The following is a 21,462-nucleotide window of genomic DNA, read 5'->3' as shown; positions in this document are numbered from 1 at the left end:
TCTTTTCTGTTAGCCGACTGACTATGAAGAGCTTTGCTTATGTTTTTTTTAATATACCTTAGCATTTTAAATCTGAATTTTAAAGTAACTTTTATTGAATCATCTGAAAATTTTAATATTTTTAATCTTTTAAATTATGCCTTTTTTACTATTGAACTTCTTAAATTTTTAATTTTTATTGTTTATATATTTTTATAAAATGTATATTCTGTAAGCATTTGGTTGTTTCTTGTGGGCCCCCAGTGATTAAGTTCACTTTTGGGATGTCCTGTCTCATAATTGTCTGTGCTTGTTCTTTGATGTTCCTTTATTGTCAATTTTAATGTTTTGAGACGAATAAATGAAATGAAAAGCTATGGAACGCCGTTAGTATCTTCGGTTATGTGCAAACACTTTATTTTGTGTAATCGTCATGACCGTTATCATTATCAACCAAAGATCCTATAAACAGGGCTTGTAGAGCTATCCCCTGCATTCCTTTCTCATGTTATTGTATACTGAATTTTGTTAATTACTTGTTTTTGTTAATTGCAAATTCGATGTTTTGGAATTGGAGTGCAATATATATTACAAACAAAGATTCGGTAGGTTCGTGTTCACGTACAATCCAGATAATATCGAAAGTTGATAAATTTTATGAAAACAAACAAGAATTATATACATCTAAGTCATTAAAAAAAGAATTACGACGGTCCTCAAAAGAACAAGCCAGCTAGTGGCGAACCTTTTGTTCGTGCGTTATTTATTTATTTCTTTTAATTTAAAATATATTTATACAGGATACAATTTCAGACAAGATGTAACAGTCTGTTTTTAAAATTGCCGCTCTTTAAATTAATATAAAGATATTTAATTTCAAAAATGATAAAAGCCTAATCTACAAACATAGAATAGGCCTATATTGGATTTTGTTAAAATACATCGACAAAGATCACAAGGTAAAGTTAAACAAAACTACATTAAAAATTAGTATCCCTATAATACGAACAAATTAACGGTTTAGACAAACAGTCCAGGTTGACATATACATCAAGCCAGCTTTGTCATTATAAAAGCGAAATTATAAAAGCGAAAGTTATAACTCTGATGACAAAAAAAAATATCAGTTTGTTAATCTCTCATCATACAGTAATTTATAATATGGTTCACTGATTTCTACAACTTTCCGGATGTCTGGTGGCAGCATTGCAACATCGAGAGTACTTTTCCGTCTATTATTGAAATTTCCAAATCCATTGCTATTCAAAGCGTTCCTATACCAACCATTCCACCACCCGCAATATTTCAAAAAGGCGCTACATTTCCAGTCCACATTCCATATACCACAAGGTTCCCATGACAACATCGATTTTCGAAATGATATACCAGTTGATTGACAATAAATCTTCATCATCCCTTCTGGATCTTGCAAGAAGTCATCAACATCAATAATGAGGGTAGGTTTCTTGAGATCATCTTTGATGTGCGCATAAAGCTTCCAGAGTTCCTCAAAATACTTGTGAGATACCGGTTGGTAAGTCTGGATCTCCTTACCATAGTAAAATCTCTTGAACCATGTGTTATACTGGTCACGTAGTGACATGAACACTTTCGTTGGATCCCGGATTAAAAAAGTGTGAACATATCCGTCTGGAATCTTTTCAAACTTCCCTTTCAGTGCAAAAGGAAAATCCTTTGCAAAAATGACCTCCTTGTCTGGTATTTCTTGTTGAAGTAAGGCTTTTACGTAATCATATGTATACATACGAGCAGGACTAAACAGTGCTTTCTCATTTCCTTCAGGTCCAAATAAATATGCAGCTGTAAAGTTTTCGAACAAAACCACGGACTCATCGAGTGTATTTATCGAACGCATGAACGCAGTGGACATACATCGAGGTGCTGCCCAGAGAAACACGCGTGTTGCTGTGGATTCAGAAGCCATAATAATAAAATTGGCCGAGAGTAAAAGCTGTATTTATCTCAGCATAAAAATACATTCACTCGCACACTCATGATTATGCACACCAATTGTTAGACTATAAGAGTAGATGTGAAAGTAAAAATATAAAAACAATGCGATTGCTTTAAAACGAAATTATTAACCTTTTATTAAAATTTAAAGCTTTGTGCTTTTGGCCATGAACTGGTTGCATATTGTATTAATAACAATAGAAACTTAAAATATACTATACTGTAAGTAAATCAGCAATGCTGAATAGACCTTTCCACTAAGCCCTCCCCGGCCTTGGATATCGTTGATAAGGTCCAACAAAACGACCGTGTTAAAATATACGCAAACGACATCACGCGTTTGTGGGACAAAACATGTGCTTGACACGCTCGGGTTCCAGGTCCTGTTCTTATTGGTCAGTTGTTAAGTTGTTAAAACCTATTTACTTCCAATAGACTAGGTTGTAGCATAGGTAGACATAGATGCCCGGCCAGACACGGCAGGCGTATTATGGGTGATATAATTGGTTCCAAGTATGGAATTGAAAGGGATTCTTCAGACCAAATTGGCATCTGCTTTCCAGTCATGTAGGAGAAGGAATAACATTACACAAAATTATTCCTAAAATGTGCAATCAAAGTATATACTAATGTAATATAATTTTTAAATACTGGCCAATGAAAAAAAACATAAAATCTCAGAGCCAATCACTCAGGACAAGCGTCACGTGAACATAGTACATGTTATCTACTAAAATGTAAAATACGTACCGGTATCTAACCACCAAGATTCAAGATTTTGTATAAATATTGCAAAACAAATGGATGTCTTGGAATATACAATTCATATAAAATGAGAAGACACAAACAACAACGTTTTCAACTGTTAGTTGTTATCACTTTTAATCATCTCCACAGCCACACATCGATAGTCATCATATCTGTATGATATTTAAGGTTTTTAAATCTAAACGTCCCAAAAGGATATATTTCCATTTTATTATCTTTATAACAGATTATCAAATAGCAAATATAATATCCACTGGCGGATCTAGGAAATTGAATTAGAGGGGGCCCAGGGAGGGACCTTCGCAAAGAGCCAAGACCACCTGAACCCACCATGATTAGGGCTGAGGTAAGAAAAGTTTTATTAAGTGATTATGGCACGTCCAGATGGCCGGATATAGGACTCTCTGACCTAAATTTTATTAAAATTCTCCTTTTTTTTTAATTAAAAAAATGGTGAAATTTACGGGGGAAGTGTGGGGGGGGGGGTTGAATCTGCCACTGATATCTATAGGAAGACCCATTTATAATAACACAGGACAAATTTATTTATACTGTAGTTCTTTCGTCATACAACAACTTATAGTACGGTTCACTGATTTCCACAGCCTTCCTGATGTCTGGCGGCAACATTGACTTCTTTGGAATCCTGGTCGGACTTCTTGATTTTCGGAAGCCATTACTATTTAACGCGTTATCGTACCAACCAAGTAGCCATGCACAAATATTTAAAATACTGCTACATTGCCAGTCCATCTGTCGTATACCACGAGGTTTCCATGACAACATCGATCTTCGAAAAGGTATACCAGTTGCCTGACAATAAATCTTCATCATTGCTTCTGGATCCTTTAGAAAGTCGTCGACATCAATTACAATGACAGGTTTCATAAGCTTGTTCTTCAAGTGGTCGTACAGTTTCCAGATTTCCTCAAAAAACTGATGACATTCAGGCTGATACGTCTGTATTTCGGTTCCAAAATACAGTTGTCTGAACCACGTGTTGTATCGGTCTCGTATCGACATGAACACTTTTGTTGGATTTCGAATCAAAAAAGTATGGACATAGTTCTCGGGAAGTTTATCATATTTTCCTTGTAATGCAAATGGAAAGTCCTTCGCAAAAATGACTTTTTTACCTGGTACATCTTGTTCAAACATGGTCTTCACGTAGTCATATGTATAGTAAGGTGCAAGACAAAGCCCTTTACGTCCTAATCGGAGTGGTCGTTCAGGTCCAAGGAAATATGCAGCTGCAAAGTTCTCGTGGAGGACCTCTGATTCATCAAGGGTCATGATGGAACGTGTGAACGCAGTGGACATGCAACGGGGTGCAGACCAAACGATGACACGAAGTGGTGAAGATGTTCCAGAAGCCATAATCCAAAATGTGTCAAATGAGTTTCTTTTAATCTTAACCTTTGTTTGGTGATTGACGAGTTCCAGTATATTTGCAAGTGGGTGTCGTCGATTTACCATTGGGGTCACGTGGTCATGAACATAAGCTCGCGATTAAAGGTAATTTGATATCATATCATATTACCGATTCTTATTGGTCGCAAATATTGTTTTGAAAAGGTCATAGATAAAAGTGATGGCCAAAGCTTACGAATCGTAAATAAACTTCATTGTCGCGTGTTTGTTTTTGGAGGTTGAATATCTGTACAGGGACTACAATGACTTTGACCTGTTAAAGATAAGATTGTTATTTATACGAACTTGGAAAATCTTCAAATAAATGAATAGATAGTGACCGGTTTCACAATCTGAATTCAAACTCCTTCTCGTTATATTCTATTACTGCATATTTGACGCTTTTAATAAATGGGATCCAAATGAACTCAGTATAGTATTATTCTTTATTCAAAACAATGTAAATAGGGTATTGCTTTAGCCCACTAAAGTCGATCTATGATCATGTCGAATGTCGACATGTTGAATCAGAATACAGTAATTGAAATAAACACATAAATGAACTGAGCTGTAATATTGTTTATTGCCCTACTTAATGAGGTTTGTTTTTAATACGATTGCAGTATATGCAATATACGGCATTGGCGACGAGAATATCGAACCAACTTGGGCACAGAAAACTTTAGCCTACTAAAGTCGATCTATGATCATGTCGAATGTCGACATGTTGAATCAGAATACAGTAATTGAAATAAACACATAAATGAACTGAGCTGTAATATTGTTTATTGCCCTACTTATTGTGGTTTGTTTTTAATACGATTGCAGTATATGCAATATACGGCATTGGCGACGAGAATATCGAACCAACTTGGGCACAGAAAACTTGAATTCTGTACCCGAGGTTATACAATAGGAAATAATAATGAGTATTCATAAACATTAATAATATTCATTATTTTCTTAAATAGCTGTTTGAAGAAATACTGAACGTTTTCTCTGGCACTGATAGGTGACATTATGACAAATTCCTACAGCTACATCAAGGAAAATGTATTCATCGTAAAATGTACAAGTCAGCTCTGGCTGTCCATAGCCTAGGCCTAAAAGCGAAGGTTACAGCTTTCTGACAACAAATCAACATTTTATTCTTTTGTCATACATCAATTTATAATATGGTTCACTGATCTCCACAACGTCTCTGACGTCTTTTGGCAACATCGTAACATCTGGAATAGTGGTCCGCATTTTTGATTTTCCAAATCCATTGCTATTCAACATTTTATCATACCAACCATTCCACCAACCGCAAAATTTCAAAACGGTGCTACAATGCCAATCCATTTTCCACACGCTACATGGTTCCCAGGACAACATCGACTTTCGGAATGGTATACCAGTTGATTGACAATAAATTTTCATCATCGCCTCAGGATCTCGCAAGAAGTCATCAACATCAATAATGAGGGCAGGCTTCTTGAGATTATCTTTGACGTAAACATACAGCTTCCAGAGGTCCTCAAAAAACTTTCGAGATGCGGGTTGGTACGTTTGGATTTCTTTACCTAAGTAAAGTCTCTTGATCCACGTGTTGTACTGGTCACGTATCGACATGAACACTTTTGTTGGATTCCGGATTAAAAAAGTGTGAACATATCCGTCCGGAATCTTTTCAAAATTTCCTTTCAGTGCAAAAGGGAAATCCTTTACAAAAATGACCTCTTTGTTTGGTATTTCCTGTTCAAGTAAGGCTTTCACATAGTCATATGTATAGTAAGGAGCAAGACTAAATAATTTCTTGCCATTTCCTTCAGGTCCAAATAGGTAAGCAGCTGTAAAGTTTTCATGAAAAACCACAGAATCATCGAGTGTATTAATCGAACGCATAAACGCAGTAGACATACATCGAGGTGCCGACCAGAGAATAACGCGTGTTGTTGATTCAGAAGCCATGATACGGTTTATTAGCCCGACTATAAAGGAACACCATTATTTTTCAACCTAAACAGGATTCACTGGAACAATTATGCCACCATTATTTGTGTACCCGTATCGAGAGTTCAAAGGGAAAAGTTCAATAAAACCGTGACTTCAAAACGGAAATTACGAAAAAAAAAACGAAAAAAAAAAACACGCTTCATTGAATACATATAGGGCCGCGAAGGCAACCAATTTATGTGGGTACTGTAATGTTACTCAAAAATGAAAAGCACATGCTATTTAAATGCCAAGATATAGAAGCATGTTGGACGAAATTACACACTATGCTGCGATCATGTGAAAGATTAAACGAAATGATTTCAATTTTGACCTCCTGTATTTATAAAGATAAACAGACTAATTACATGTGAATTTTTAATTCCAATAAAGATAGGTGACTCCTAAGGAAAAAAAAAATAATAGAAATAATAATAATAAAGGATACAACAGTCACGTCTGAACACATATTAAGGACAGTAAAGAGATGTACTAAGTAATTATGTAAAAGAAATAGATTAATTTCATACTATTATTACTTAATATGTAATAACGGTTAAAATGTATATGTGAATATATATATATATATGTAGGTATGTCATTATGATGAAATAAAAGTAATACGATTCCACAAGAGAGAGGGAGAGCGAGAGAGAGAGAGAAAGGGAGGGAGGGAGGGAGGGTGGGGGAGAGAGAGAAAAAAAACTAGCCAATTAAAATCAGTATATTTTTTTTGGACATTTATTTTAACAAAACGTAGACTGGCGATAGTAATGATAATAAAAATGCCCCAATCACTCAGTAAACTTTGGCTTGGAAAAGGGCCTTGGTTATTGTTTGCAAAAAAAAGTACTTGAATTTGCTGGGGGAGGGGCCCTTGAGGCTCTGGGTCCCCTGGCTTTAGCCAGTGAGAGCTTATAGCTGTAACGCACTGAATACAGTATCATACAAGTATGTATATATATATTTTTTTGCCTTTTTTGATTCTTACATGTTTCTTATGTTATTGTACTTTTAATATTTTTTTGTATTGTGTATTTTTTAATGTTGCTATGTACATGTATACACTCGAAATATTTTCCGCAAGGACCTAATAAAGCAAACAATTGAATTGAACATTATTTTTAAATAAATCAAATAATATAAATTCTTTTAAATTCGATCAGAAATTTTTGCTTAATAATTATAAGATGAAGTGATTTGGGGTTCGGTTTAAGGCGCGCTGGTTTTGGCCAAGTTGACATAAGGCCGGCAGAAGGTTTATAGTACTAAATTAAAGTCTTGAGTTACTAAGATGTGCGCTATCCACTGTATCCCAGCATTAGCAATCAACTATCAAAATACGATAAAGTAAACAATGAAATTTCATTCACATTTTAATTTTATTATACATATAAATTATTCATCTTATCTGGCAGTACGTCACTTGATCATTATAACATAGCAATTAATTATCACATATGATATTCTCACCAGTAGGCTAATGTCATTAAAATTGAGCCAGCATTTGTAACCATATGTTCCATTACATTTTATGGGTGCCGCGCCTTACAAATACATTTATGGGAATCACAAAGTGGTCATTTCAATCTAAAAATCAGGTCTTGATGGGAGGGAGATGCTGGCGAGGGGGGGGGGGGCTCCAATCATGGACTTATGGTCCGAGTGGAGAGGAATGGGATGTTCCCTTCTCCATTGGCCTTTTGTGAAGGAGTTTTGTTAGATTTCACTTTAGGTTATAGAGGACATGGGTGATTACCACTACCACTACTACTATCACATCTGGCCAATTTTGGTAAACTTAATACAGTAATTTTTTTCAGGATGACACTATTACATGACCTTACTTGAAAATAAGGTTTCCTCAAAACACATTTAATACCAGTATCTGGTATACAAGTGGCCTGCGCAAACTTATAACAATAAAAGTACCTGAATGCAATTAACATTATGACCTCAATTATTGGAATAAACAGCTTTGTTAAGACATATACTCCATTCTCTGAGTAAATATTCCACCAGACGTCACAACCTCTATAAATAATACACTTACATAGCTTTACAAGATTTATAAATACCTGAAAGGAAAAAGGAAATAAAAATGAAAAATAGCCAAAAACAAACCAGGATTGCTTAAGTAGAGAATCAACACCACAATACCATTCTCCAGGAATTTTAAGCTAAAGATCAACATCAAAATACTATGGCTAGAGGCTGTCTCTTATACACATCTTATATATATATATATATATATATTACCTGTAAATTCCAACTTTCCTAAAAAGATTTGTATAAAATATTGGTTGATGGCATATCACAGAAGAGTGGAGATAAGTAAGTTTTTAAATCATTTTAATAAACAGGTATAGGTATTTTTAAGAACAAAATAAAAAGGGATTTATAGAAAGCATTATGGGTGAAATAAATATATATAGGTACTTACATGAAACATAAAATCTCATACTTAAATTACAATGGTAATATATACAATAGCAATAACAAATATGGAAAAACTTAACACAAGGCATGTTTGTGTCCTCTGATTTGGATCAACAGCATCCCAGGAGATTCTAGAGGGCAGTATATTTCCGCCAGAGTTTGACAATGTAAAGTGTATTTGTCCTACTACATCTGTAACTAGACTTAAACCAACAGTTTTTTATAATAAAAATTGCAGTGTCGATCCACTGAATTTTCTTTTGAACTAGAAACAAATCAGTATGAGAATACTTTAAAAATTGTAACAAAAAAGGTTTAAATACAAATACTGCTTGCGTCAAGATTAAAAAGATAGCATGCAGTAAAAATCAACACAGCTTATGTACAGCAATGTGTGATTTAAGCAGGGACACACACTGCATCGTAAAACAGTAGGGTGACACATTTTCTGTGAGCGCTCCACATCACACCGTCCGAGATAATCATCGTTAAAAATAACCATGAACATGTCGTCATATTGTGTTCTCTATAGAATAGCGTTGCCTGACAACGCAGTGTGTGACCCGCCTTGTTTTGTCATGGTCGCGTGTCTCTTTGCGGAAGTAGGTCTTGTCAAAGCTTCAGAAGCAGAATAACATTGTAAGTAATTACTTTAACTTAAGTGATATTGCAAAAGTTCTATTCAGTGGTGAAGTCATGACTTAAAACTAAGTTTATTGTTGCTGATTTAAGCTTCAGCTGGCTGAACCTAAGCAAGAACTTCATTTGGGAAAATGTTACACCTATTTGACTCAATTTTATACCATACTGTAGTCTTGAATATATGAATTCATATACAGTAATTAAAAGGATACCACCCCACTACTAATTCATATAACACCTGCCATTGTGAAGCCATACACAAATATATTTATTCTTAATCTATCTGTATTTAAATTTACAATATTATGCAATTAATCTAACTCTTATTTACAATCAAAAGCACTATTTTGCATAGCTCCAACCAGAACAGGCTATTACTTTACCAAAGTATGACAACTACCTAATTATTTAGTTATTTTGGCAAAAAAGTGTCTTAATAATATTGTACAAGTTCAAAACACGTTTCAGTTTTAAGATGCTTTATAAAACATGGCATTAAAATATGACCAAGATGTTTTAAAATGTATTACTGTATTGCTTTCAATCATGTCAATTAACTAATTTATGTATGTAATTAAGTTCCGTCAATTCAGGAAATTAAAGTTTTTTCTACTACCTTACCCATAATGCATTATATGTAGATGTATATCCTATAATGCATTGTGGTAAGACATAATCTTTATTCATTGCTCATAATTGTTTTCATTAAAAGTAGAGTATAAAATACTGTATATTCTAACACAATTACTTGAAAATAAGGTTTCCTCAAAACACATTTAATACCAGTATCTGGTATACAAGTGGCCTGCGCAAACTTATAACAATAAAAGTACCTGAATGCAATTAACATTATGACCTCAATTATTGGAATAAACAGCTTTGTTAAGACATATACTCCATTCTCTGAGTAAATATTCCACCAGACGTCACAACCTCTATAAATAATACACTTACATAGCTTTACAAGATTTATAAATACCTGAAAGGAAAAAGGAAATAAAAATGAAAAATAGCCAAAAACAAACCAGGATTGCTTAAGTAGAGAATCAACACCACAATACCATTCTCCAGGAATTTTAAGCTAAAGATCAACATCAAAATACTATGGCTAGAGGTATCTAACTATCATACAAGACAAATTACTGTATCTAAAAGACAAAAACTGCAAAATAATGAAGGTATATTTGTGAGGGAAAAACATTTAAAAAAGCAAATTCAATTGGCAAAAGTTGAATGAGAGGTTGACCTAACAGTTTTTTGTGCATGTGCAAAAGGTTATAATGTTTGCAATGTTTTGATATAACCTGGCAGGTTGTACCACAGTTGTGCCTGAAACAATATAGAACACTCCACTGTCTTAAGCAGACATTCTGTTAACTGAGAGATAGGTTCTACACAAATTCCTGAAAATTTATTAATTTTAATTAACGGTAGAAGATTTGAACCACTGAATTTAAGGGTTGACATCTTGCACTGGTACCTCTGAACCATAATAAATTGGAATGACTAGTGAAAGCATTAATATATTACAGCTGGAAATGCTAGTCAATGATTCTTTAGCATTTATAATTATGTAGAACATTTAAAAGTAATAACAAAATCAAATCATAAAAAAAAAACTGTATCAAAAAAGCTTTGTTGTTGAATAATTAATAAAAACAAGATTTCAGTAATCCTTTATATTTAACAATAATCAATGAATTTCCACACTAATAATAATGAAATTGCTGATTATATTAATTGAAATTGGGTATGAAGGTATCAAAAATAAATCTTTAAAAGCTAATATGTTGTCATGTTTCAGAATTTGTTCATAACTATATATAAAACTCTTCTTGTTGTGTGCAAGACTTTGTATGTAGGTTATGCACAGAAAGAAAAAAAATCTACAGACCTATCACTGAGGCTAAAGGTAAAGAAATAATAGGAGCTGATGTATGTGGTAGATTGAACTTGATTCCAGATATCTGATCAGTCTCATCTCTATCATAAAATATTAAGGTCAGACCAAAATCATCCTGCACACACTAAGAAACCCTACAGTATCACAATTACAGTACTCCCCTATCTTGTCACAGTTTATTTTAGCACCTAATTATAAGCATTTGGTTCTGCCCTTCTTGGGCATACAAACACAAATGGCAACATACTAATATATCTGGCAGTTCATTGGTCCACCAAACATCTTTGTATATAACAACTTCCACACAGTATGAGCCTTGGAACATGTATTTTAAATGCTTGATCTCAATAGCTCCTTCCCTTACATCCCATACACATATCCTGAACCCTAGAACATATATTATCTTCACCTTGTATGTTCAACCAAACATCACATAATAATTTTGATTGCACATTTTTTCAACATGATGACTTGTGTGTCAAGACACAAGCATACACAAAGACAAGTATATATTATATACTGCCCACATCTGCTACTTGTACAATGCATGTTGCACACAAATTTTAGTAAAAACTGCAATCATCTGCTGCACAGAACATAAATACTGCCCTCATCTGCCACTTGCATAGTGGATTAGTGCATGATGCAGTACCATTCAAATCAGAACAAATAACCATAGCAACAAGAAATGGACCAATCACTTTTTTGCTCCTCCTTCAAAGGCAGTGTGTTGCTGATGTGCTAAGAAAAAAAAGCAAAATATCAGAAAAATGGTATAACAAACAAATATGTAGTAGTCCGTCTATTTGTAAATTGTATGTTTTTATACCAAATAAATATAACAACACTAATAATAATAACAATAATAATAATAATAATAATGTATTTATGCTCAAAAACTATATTTTGCTGCCATACAGTGTGTTGCAAATAGACCAGTAGCTGGCATGCTCCTATCTCTATATCGTTTCTTTTGTATTCCTTATTATAACACTGGTAGCGCTGCCAAGCCACAACTGCACAAATACAGAAATATAGTAGGCACCAGAAACATTAGCCTAACAAACACTGCAGGCTAGGCCTAGCCTTACCTCGATTTAGGTTCTGTTATCACACATAAAAGCAGCCGACATGATATTATTTCAATTTTGTTTAAAAAAATGATTCCGAGATTTTGACAATTAAACAAACATATCTCAGGCCTACTCGATCAACCGCAGTGTGAGAGATGCGAAGTACAAAAACTAATCTCATTAGAGAGGGTGCACTTTATTGACTGTATAAAGTATACATGAAAGTGAGAGCGTTCAAGCAGATGCGATCTATAGTACAACCTCTGAATTTGCCTAGTAACAAAGGATTCGTCGAGAAAATGGTAGTCTCATATGAGAAATATTCTGTACTCAATTTTTTTTTATTCTTTTGCGTAAACTAAAATTTATGCCAATATTTCTCCATGGTTTATAATAATTAATGCATATGCATTTTTTCTAAAAAAAACCCCTTTGTTTAGTGAAATTTTGCCGGGAACGGGGCTTTAACTCTGAAAAACTACAGGTATGTAATTTGGTAAAAATTAAATTTTGTGATGTCTGTTGTGTATTACTGCATACAATTGGAGAAAATTTAACTTGGTGGCACCCTTTAAAACTTGCCGTTGCAATTGAGGAAGAAGTTCTGTCATACTGCATGGAAGTGAAGGTTTTAAAACATGTTTTCAACTGCATTCCCAATAACATGACATTTCTTTTAATTGATAGATTAATCAAATTAGATATGCGTTTCCTGCTCTAATGCCACAAGTACTTGTAACAGTAAAAAATAACAAAAAAAATAAATATGAATAAAAAAAAGGCAACATTCCAGAAGCCTTAAATGTGAAGAAAATAATAGAGCATTCAATATGATGATGTTTGAGAATAAAAAGAAGGAACAAGTGAAAAGGTCTCAATCCAATTAAAGATCACTTTTGGGACCGGGGTTCCATGGTCTTTAGCAGCTTTGGTCTATAATTAGAATAATAAAGGTAAAATAAATTTTTAAATTTTGGACAACAGAAAAGTGGTTTTTAATTGGAGGTGATCATTACTTGGAGGGGTCTTTAATTAGAGAGAGACCTGTATTACAAAAGAATAATATTGATAAAATTAACTTACATTTATAAAAGACTGTTTTAAACTGGAAATCTGGTAATAGTTGCATTATCTTCTGGACCACTGTGGATTGTTCATGTAGTAGAGTACTGGCATTCCATATCTGAATCACATCTTCCATTCCACGTCGACTGATACTTACTCCACATATATCATCACCTGACATACAAAGATGAATACAGGTTTAGTCACAGTTTATTATTATATGGCAATGAACAAAAATGAAAGTTCTAATTAAATTAATGATGTAGGTTAATTATATATTAGATAGTTAATAAGACAATGCTTATACAGTAACGGTAATAAGGTAATTCAATTAATTGACATGATTAATAAACTGTCATATCATTTTTTTTCCTCAAAAAAGTTTCAAAAAACTAAGTAGTCAATTTCTTAAGAGCAGAAACTTATGAACTCTGACCTTCGGCAAAGCAATCTGCAAACTGTTCACCTATTGCTGCTAGAAGAACTTCTTTCCAAACTATTGACTAAAAGAAATCATAGAATTTATTAAACTAAAAATAAGAATTACAAATGTGATATCATCGCTATAATCATTGTAAATGTAGAAGTGTTAATAACACTAGTTAGTTATCCTGCAAATCATCAGTTGATGATAGCTACACGGAAGGAAGATAACACTAATATTATTATAAAATAACACTATGCTCACTCTAAGCAAGTACTTACACTTTGATTCTTTGGTACTTTTAGTTTCCAGTCTCCACCATGTGCATTACAAGGTTCCTCCCTGTGGAGTAAATAAATACAAACCAAGGTCATACATATTAGTAAACTTGTACAAAAGTGCTGCCACTGACTACACTATCACCAACACGAAGACACACCACCACCACCTATGGCAGCGGTACTGCCACTGACTAAAGCAATGATACTTCTACTCAGGGCTCAATTTTTTACTAGCCCGGCGTACAATGGCTAGTAAAAACTGCTCCGGGCTAGTCAACCTCCCTTCCTTTTTGTCCGGTGGGCTGAGTGAACAAGGCCTACACTACCGCCGGAAACTATTGCAATTTTTCATGCGCGCAGGCTTCGTAGGTACATCGTAGCCTGATATAAACAATCTAAGCAAGCCTAGCCTACAAAGCGAATCCAGAAAGCAAAAGTGTGTTGTTTATTTGTATGCGCAGAAAGACTGCTGTAGCTTATGGAGCTGTTTTTTCAATAAGAAAAACGTACACTTGATTTGATGGAAGTCTCCATTTTCACACTCGCTGTCGGCGATAGGAACTTGTTTGTACTGCTGTATTATGTTTTTTAATTAATTTGCCTACGACTGTCAAAAAATGACGCCCTCAATTAAAATACACACATGTGAAAAGATTGTTCAACAAATAATATTTTGTACCCGGTAGTTTTGATTTAGTAAGATAAATGATAAATATAAGGGAGAGTTAATGTCTGTTGATTGTAAAATTACTGAATGTCACATGGAAAACCCAATGGAAAATAAATCTTGGCAACCCCGAAAATCCAGAACACAGTAAAGTGTGTTAAAGGTTAATAACCTTGTGGCAAGTGTTGGAAAGCTGTGGGCGACAGTTAGTAAAAAATGAAGGAAATGTGGTCCAGCATGACTAGCCTTAATTCGGCAAGGTCCATTAGTATTGCATCGCTTTGCAGGTTCTGCTTAAAATTACGGTAAACAAAAACGTGATCTTTATCTGTAGCTAGTAGTTCAGTAGAGAGGCCTAGGCTATGCACGATGTTCGTGGCCTACTCCTTGCCCTAAATAAAGCTATGCGACAGGTTTAATATTTCAGTGATTAATCAAAAATAAAGGAATAGACATATACAAATGACAATTGTGTGTGGTTTTTGTTATCCTTTACAAGTTGATACAAGGCCTAACTATTATCCTATCTGTGGTCGACTAAAAATCTCAAATATGCGAACAGCAAAACAACATACAGTACTGTATGTACACATGGAGTATTGTATAGCCAATGATTGGGCTAGTAAAATAGCCTGTGGGCTATTGAAATCGACATTGAACTAGCCCAGTTGGCTAGTAAAAAAAACAACCGAAAAATCAAACCCTGCTTCTACTGACTACATCACCACCAACACACAACCTTTGGAAATAGTTACTAGGCACAAACATTACCACTATCCACCATTTTCAGAAGGTCTTTACATCATAAAATTCTCACCAAATAGGTTTATTTGTCCCTCGCATTAGATGGTAACTACACCTAGTTGCTAGGCAACTTGGATCCGGGATGTTGTTGAAAACTTTCCAGAAACTCTAAATTAAAAAGAAATATGCTAAGAAAATGATATCCATTATTATCAAGTGTAAAATTTATACATTTTTTAAAATATTCTATGACTTAATGCATTCTACATACAACAAATTGAACAGATTTTTGATGAGGCACTGTTGTTTGCATTATAAGGCTTTCAAAACAATGATGTAGCTATTTATTATAAAAATGCAATCTGTTTTAATCTTAGAGTTGGTGAAGGCCAAATAAATAATAGATGAAATGAACAATACCACCAAAACATAAACAATGGAAGTAGAAAAATATATTCCAGTTGTATGTTGGAGGTTAGATGCGTGCCTTCAGATTTCAGGCCCAAAGGTTAGTGTCCATCTACCACACTACGTACCTCAACAGTGTGGAAAGTATATATTTTCCTCAGTTCTGCTTCATACTGGGCAGCTGTTGTTCCAGGGACAGACCTAAAAATAAAGAAAAAAAAATAGTTTTATATTTGGCAAAACATACAACACAGAACTATACAAACATATGTGATACACTGTACAAAAAACGTGATAACATGTGACATTTAACTAATCAAAATAGAGTACAGTACATTAAACAAAATAAGCCTTACTAAGTGTTACTATTGTGTACTTTTCTTTCATTAAAGTAAAGTTGAACATATACAGTAGAACAATAATATAATGAATATACATCATTACCAATTTACCAGCACCACTTTACAATATTCATATTGTACTATTGTAATGCATGGGGTTCCTGAATAATGACTGATTTTATGCCTACCATTGTTTTCCAGAAGTATTGAGGCTTGGCTTGCGCTTCATAACCGCAAGGGAAAGGCGCAATATACTGTAAATACCCAATACCAGTACCAGTATTCAAATCACTTATTAAGCAAATTAGTATATTTGCATATCATACATTAGTGGAAATTATTTAAGGTTACATTAATGCATTAACAAATTCCTGAGGGCCTGCAAACTGTGGACTAATGAAATAATAGAGCACAGTTTGGGATAGGGAAATAACATTGGGAGTTACAATGGTGACATCACAATTGACTTATAATTAATATTATGCAATGATTTCCAAGGTTACAGTGATTCCACTTTATTTTCCTGAATAACAAATTTATAGTTTGGAAGAACATGTGTGTAGAATGTTGCAGGCATGCTATGCACAGCTGCTACTACTGTAGAACTTGTAGAAGTGGTTTGGCGCAGTGGGAACGGTTGGTTTCCCACCCTCGAGGTCGGGGTTTCAATCCCCTTAATGTGCATTCCACTTGCGTTCTTGGGCAAGGCACATAATCTGCACTGCTCCTCTCATACATGAGTATAAATGGGTACTGTAGCTGGTAGGGTTAAATTATGTTAAATGCCAAAATGCTCTGATGTAGCTGCCTGCAATGTTATGGAATAATCCCCCAGTGAGTTTGAGTTTGTGTTCCATAGGCATTTAATCCAATGACAGGGGGTAATAATGTAAAGCGCTTAGAGGCCTTGTTGTCGTTAAACACTATATTTTTCCAATCTTTTTGCACTGTTTTTTCCTGGCTGTCACTTTGGTCACTTCCCATGCTTAGAATTTTTCCCTGCTTTGCTGAAGCATAGGCCATATATCAAGGATGTGCCTCCTAATATTTAGTGTCAATCTGTGGTGGGGTGTGTGTGTGAGAACCAATTAAAGTGATTTAAGGTCAAACAGTCTACACAGGAGATTTCAAAAACCGGTCAGTTAATGTGAATGAAACTTACGGGAAAGTTTAATCAAGTTACAAGGAAGGAATTTGTATGTGTTAGTGACGATCCAGTGAAGGGTGTAAATTGGAGGGTCTTTTCAATTTTTGAGGACCCAGACCTAAATATCTCTTTAAAAAAAACCAACGGGTCTAAATGAAATATTCTATAATACTTTGTAAAGGTCTTGTAAAAAAATGATAAAATTTTTGTAACGATCTGCAGTATGGTGTGGATCTGAGGACTATTTAAAGGAAAACGTCCCAGACTACATATTTCATACGGAAAACGGATCAACTGATCTGAATGGAACATTCGGAAAAAGTTTAACCAAGTTACAAGGAAGATAGACTAGTATTATGTGTTGGTGACGAATCAGTCAAGGGTCTGAACTGGAAGGTCATTTTAATTTTTGACATCCCAGACGTAAATATCTATAAAAAGTTTTATATATATACAAGGCATGTAGACTATTGAACACTGTATATATTTTCAAAAGAAATTTTCGGCCAGTCCTCTGACCTTCATCAGCTTTATTGAATGCACAAGATTGGCTGTTGCAAGTTGTATACTGGGCAATACAAGCAATACAATAGTGATGTAGACGGATTTGGCGAGTTAATTGGCCGAGCGGTTATTTCAGGAGCACCGTAACGTTCAGCTCACTCGCCAATGGTTCCGGTGGTGGAACAAGTCTTCTCGGATAAGGACTTTAAACGGTAGGCCCAGTGTACGCATTTGGCTCGTGTGAATAAACAAGATGAAGTAATGACAAGCATCAGTGTTAACATAACAAAGCAGCTCTAGCTACAGTAGGACAGGTCACACAATAAAAATAATATTAGTCAGCTGTTTTTCACCGAAGGAATCAGTCTGATCGTCATAATCCTGCCGTGCCAAGTCTAGGCTTTGCCTCTCTAGGCCTAGGCCTATCTTATAGAATAGAGGCTAGGCCTAGCTAGCTAGCTAGCCCTAATCCGAATCAACATGTCATTTCGCCACTTACTTACCGATCGACCCAAAATGTCCATGGCGTATTTAAAGGTACACCTGTTTCCTCTGTTTGTTTCACTTCCGATATCGTTTCTGAAGTGAGTTCAGAGTCGTCTAACTGACTTATTGATGCTGCTAAAGAAGAAGGAGGATATTTGTTTTCACATTCCGCCATTTTCCCGGTGTCAAAACAGCAACTAATTCAGTGGTCACGTGATGAAAACACACGTCATTGGCACATTTTGATTTTGACATTCGACCGAAAAAATAGTCGCGTCCACCGTGTCGTCACAGCTGAGATCACGTGCTGATCAATCACATGAGCGTGAGAATATCTTGTACTTCCGGATCTCCCTGATTACTGAAGTGTACTAGTAGGCTAGTACTGTACTTGTTGCTGAATTTCGACCAAAAATGTTCACTCTTTTTGCAGAGTTAGTAGCTATTTGGATAGCAGTTTGTTTACCAGTTGTATCAGCATTCGATGCCGGAGATGCTATAGCTTTAATATTTGGTCTAATATTTGGAATTCTAGGAATATGCGCATGTTTAGGCTGCTATGCTAGGAAGAGAGCAGGGCAATCGTAGCAGCGTGGCCTAGCGAGGACGATCGTTATGGAGGCAACGTTCGTTAGTTATCCCGGGCGGATGAATTGTTCAAGTTTAATCAGAGCATGTGACCATGTGGCCTATGCCTAGATTGTGGATACCTTCTTTTTCTAAAACTAATTTCTTATACTGTGTTTAAGTTACATTCCAATTTATTATCAGAGAGGGAACCCAACCAAACAAAAGACTTATCTTCGTATTCATTCTGTTCATTGATATGAAAAGAAATGAAAAGAAACATGGTTAACGAACACCGCCAGGCACCATTTTAGTAAGGAAAGCTTATGATTAGTGACCAGTGTATGGGGAACATGTTTGAGAACTGACGTTTTCGGTTTATTGGATATGCTTTGATTAAAAAGAAACTGAACATATTGAAACTGTTGATGACTATTCTTTCGAAGAAATCACATTTTGTATTTTGATATTCAATCTGTATGGAAATTTTAAGGATTGATTAAAAATGAAACAAAGGCTGATGATGCTGTTTGCAGGGAATTTGGAAAGATGGAGCATTGGATATTAAACAAATCATATTAATTATCATTCATTAATGTTTGTTCAGTATACTGCATTTGATTTTTAAATCAATGTATTTGTAGTAACTCAGACTGCACTTGATTTTTATAAAGTCTATGCTTATTTTTTGTAGTACTTACATTATCTTCAATATTATCTTAAATATTACCAATGTATTTTATTTGTGAAAATTCTTAGTAATTTTCTAATGTTCTGAAACTTCAAATTCTTCACCATAGAGTTTCTGTATTATGAAGTAAAATTGTGCCATAGCAACCTTTTCTGAATTCATGACAACTACTGATGTTACTAGCATCATTTAAAATGTATACAGTTTAAATTTTTCACTGAATGTTCAGACCCTAAAAAGTCTCAAGATGATAGGACTGAATCAGGTGAATTTATTATTAAGGCCACATTTTATAAGAAAAAAAGACATATCATTCTAGCACCTTGTTAGTAATGTTTGTTACTGTAGATTCTTGAACAAGTTTTCCAAACACTAAAGAAAAAAAAGGAAACGTTTTAAGAGATCTCAATCGCATTACTGATTGTTAATAGAGAGTATATAAAATTAATTAGTAGAAATATCGCCAAGTATTTTGGAAACGTATTACTAACTCATACTATAGAGGGCGTGATCACTTTTTATAAATCAAATGCTGCTGTACGCACTCAATGTAATGCTTGTATTTTATTGCATAATCATGGCTTCTTTGAAAATTGATTCAAACCTGCCTGTTCGATCCTACATTTAATTTATCTAAACATATTTCAAATATGTCTAATTCAGGAAAGAATAGACAGGATTATATATTGTACCTAATAATTACTGTATCTGTGCACATATGCAGTTGTTCAGTATGATTAGGGTTTTTGTTTCATAATTTTTTATTAAAAAAAACGTAGTTCAGTTTAATTCAAAAGACTACACAGTGCGCTACAGTGTTTTATAATATACAGTACTTGCACTTTAAATTATTTTAATGAATGTTGCTAAGGAGAGGAAAGTGAGTTATTTCCTTGAAAGTGCTTTATTTAAAAATCGATGACCAATGTTTTAGAATGTACAACTAAGTGATTAGTCTGTGGTGTCATTATTTATAGTGCATCACGTGGAGAAAGTTGTTATGATGTTATCGCGTTCCGTGGTTCAATTTTTTATATTGTAATTGTCATTCAATGATGGCTTTAATTTAGGTTATGCTTTAAACAATTCCTCATATTTCTGTGTTCTACCGCCCTCTTGCGTTGTAGTTTGCTTACTGAAATATCACTCTCCTGTTTTCAAGTGTTCTTTCATTCTATAGTTTTTATGGATAATTCGAATAAATAAATAAATTTAAATTGTACTCACCACGAAAATGTATTCTTTCATATATTCATTGGTGACATTTATGAGGACTTACCACTGCATTGCAAACTTATGCCGAATCAATAAGAATAGGCTCGCAGAATTGGGAGACCAATCTGATAAAAGGTAAAACCTGGCCCGAGCGAGACAAATCATTGCTTATGACGCAATATCCCATCATGCACCTCACTGGATTTACTCTTACAAATAAATTTCCAGACGATAGCTAGGCCTAAGTGTCTATACTGACCCTCGCAGGGGCAGTAGACAAAAAAATACAGTATATGTGATACCAGTAACTCTGACACTAATTCTTGATCTTAATAATTTATTGATTGGTAATCCATGTGATATGGAGCTTCAAATGCCTAATACTGTATTTTTTTGAAGTTCAAGCCCATAGCCATGGGCTTTATGGTCCGAAAACCCCCTTTCAGTATAGTAATTTATAAAGCGCACATCTCCATCCAAAATGTTGGTGCTGAGTGTAGGAATTTACATTAACATTTAATTTTTCCTTTGTATGATAATTGGATTTTCCTTGGGATATTGCTGCTGAGGCCCCACAAAACGGCAGTTTAAAAATATACGCAAACGTACGTGCGTTTGTGTCCATTATAATATCTTATACTGCAAGATGTATTTTTTTTTAATGTTAAATTTAAACACTCAAGCTCTAGCGCCCTCTGAACCTATACACATAATACCCCACCCCCGCATCGGCAGACTGTCTACGGGCCTAGATGTT

General features: G+C 34.5%; 4 protein-coding genes across 5 annotated transcripts; all 4 read right to left on the bottom strand.

Annotated features, from left to right (window-relative positions):
* Positions 1-379: 379 nt before the first annotated feature.
* Positions 380-2,658, bottom strand: LOC117112329. The gene has a single exon (XM_033255402.1). The coding sequence runs from the start codon at positions 1,922-1,924 to the stop codon at positions 1,103-1,105; it is 822 nt and encodes a 273-aa protein (XP_033111293.1). The 5' UTR covers positions 1,925-2,658; the 3' UTR covers positions 380-1,102.
* A 150-nt stretch (positions 2,659-2,808) lies between these two features.
* Positions 2,809-4,753, bottom strand: LOC117112328 (branched-chain-amino-acid aminotransferase-like protein 2). Its single transcript, XM_033255401.1, has one exon. It carries the CDS (start codon positions 4,195-4,197, stop codon positions 3,268-3,270), a length of 930 nt encoding a protein of 309 aa, XP_033111292.1. The 5' UTR covers positions 4,198-4,753; the 3' UTR covers positions 2,809-3,267.
* A 142-nt stretch (positions 4,754-4,895) lies between these two features.
* On the bottom strand, positions 4,896-6,565 carry LOC117112330 (branched-chain-amino-acid aminotransferase-like protein 2). The gene has a single exon (XM_033255403.1). It carries the CDS (start codon positions 6,082-6,084, stop codon positions 5,269-5,271), a length of 816 nt encoding a protein of 271 aa, XP_033111294.1. The 5' UTR covers positions 6,085-6,565; the 3' UTR covers positions 4,896-5,268.
* A 1,784-nt stretch (positions 6,566-8,349) lies between these two features.
* On the bottom strand, positions 8,350-20,775 carry LOC117112319 (eukaryotic translation initiation factor 4E type 3-like). 2 transcript variants are annotated; one of them, XM_033255387.1, is made up of 7 exons: positions 18,250-20,775; positions 15,883-15,955; positions 15,420-15,514; positions 13,936-13,996; positions 13,667-13,733; positions 13,249-13,404; positions 8,350-10,168 (listed from the first exon to the last, which is right to left on the bottom strand). In XM_033255387.1, the coding sequence occupies exons 1-7, from the start codon at positions 18,405-18,407 to the stop codon at positions 10,140-10,142; spliced, it is 639 nt and encodes a 212-aa protein (XP_033111278.1). In that variant the 5' UTR covers positions 18,408-20,775; the 3' UTR covers positions 8,350-10,139. The 2 variants fall into 2 exon arrangements, with proteins under 2 accessions (XP_033111278.1, XP_033111276.1); XM_033255385.1 differs by having other exon boundaries at positions 8,350-11,833; positions 18,250-20,773.
* Positions 20,776-21,462: the final 687 nt, after the last annotated feature.

The sequence above is a fragment of the Anneissia japonica genome, unplaced genomic scaffold (genome assembly GCF_011630105.1).
Source record: "Anneissia japonica isolate Jap-2015-1 unplaced genomic scaffold, ASM1163010v1 scaffold287750_len332794_cov232, whole genome shotgun sequence".
NCBI classification, from domain to species: Eukaryota; Metazoa; Echinodermata; class Crinoidea; order Comatulida; family Comatulidae; genus Anneissia; species Anneissia japonica.
Note: the sequence above shows the minus strand (reverse complement) of the source record. Positions and strands in the feature narration are given on the sequence as shown.

Excerpts from the sequence above, each read along its gene's own strand:
- LOC117112329 (XM_033255402.1), bottom strand. The coding sequence starts at position 1,924 with ATGGCTTCTGAATCCACAGCAACACGCGTGTTTCTCTGGGCAGCACCT.
- LOC117112328 (XM_033255401.1), bottom strand. The coding sequence starts at position 4,197 with ATGGTAAATCGACGACACCCACTTGCAAATATACTGGAACTCGTCAAT.
- LOC117112330 (XM_033255403.1), bottom strand. The coding sequence starts at position 6,084 with ATGGCTTCTGAATCAACAACACGCGTTATTCTCTGGTCGGCACCTCGA.
- LOC117112319 (XM_033255385.1), bottom strand. The coding sequence starts at position 18,407 with ATGGCGGAATGTGAAAACAAATATCCTCCTTCTTCTTTAGCAGCATCA. Across the intron at positions 15,956-18,249 it reads TGGACATTTTGGGTCGATCG|GTCTGTCCCTGGAACAACAG; the intron begins GTAAGTAAGTGG and ends CTTTATTTTTAG. Across the intron at positions 11,834-13,248 it reads TAAAACAGTCTTTTATAAAT|CACATCAGCAACACACTGCC; the intron begins GTAAGTTAATTT and ends TTTTTTTCTTAG.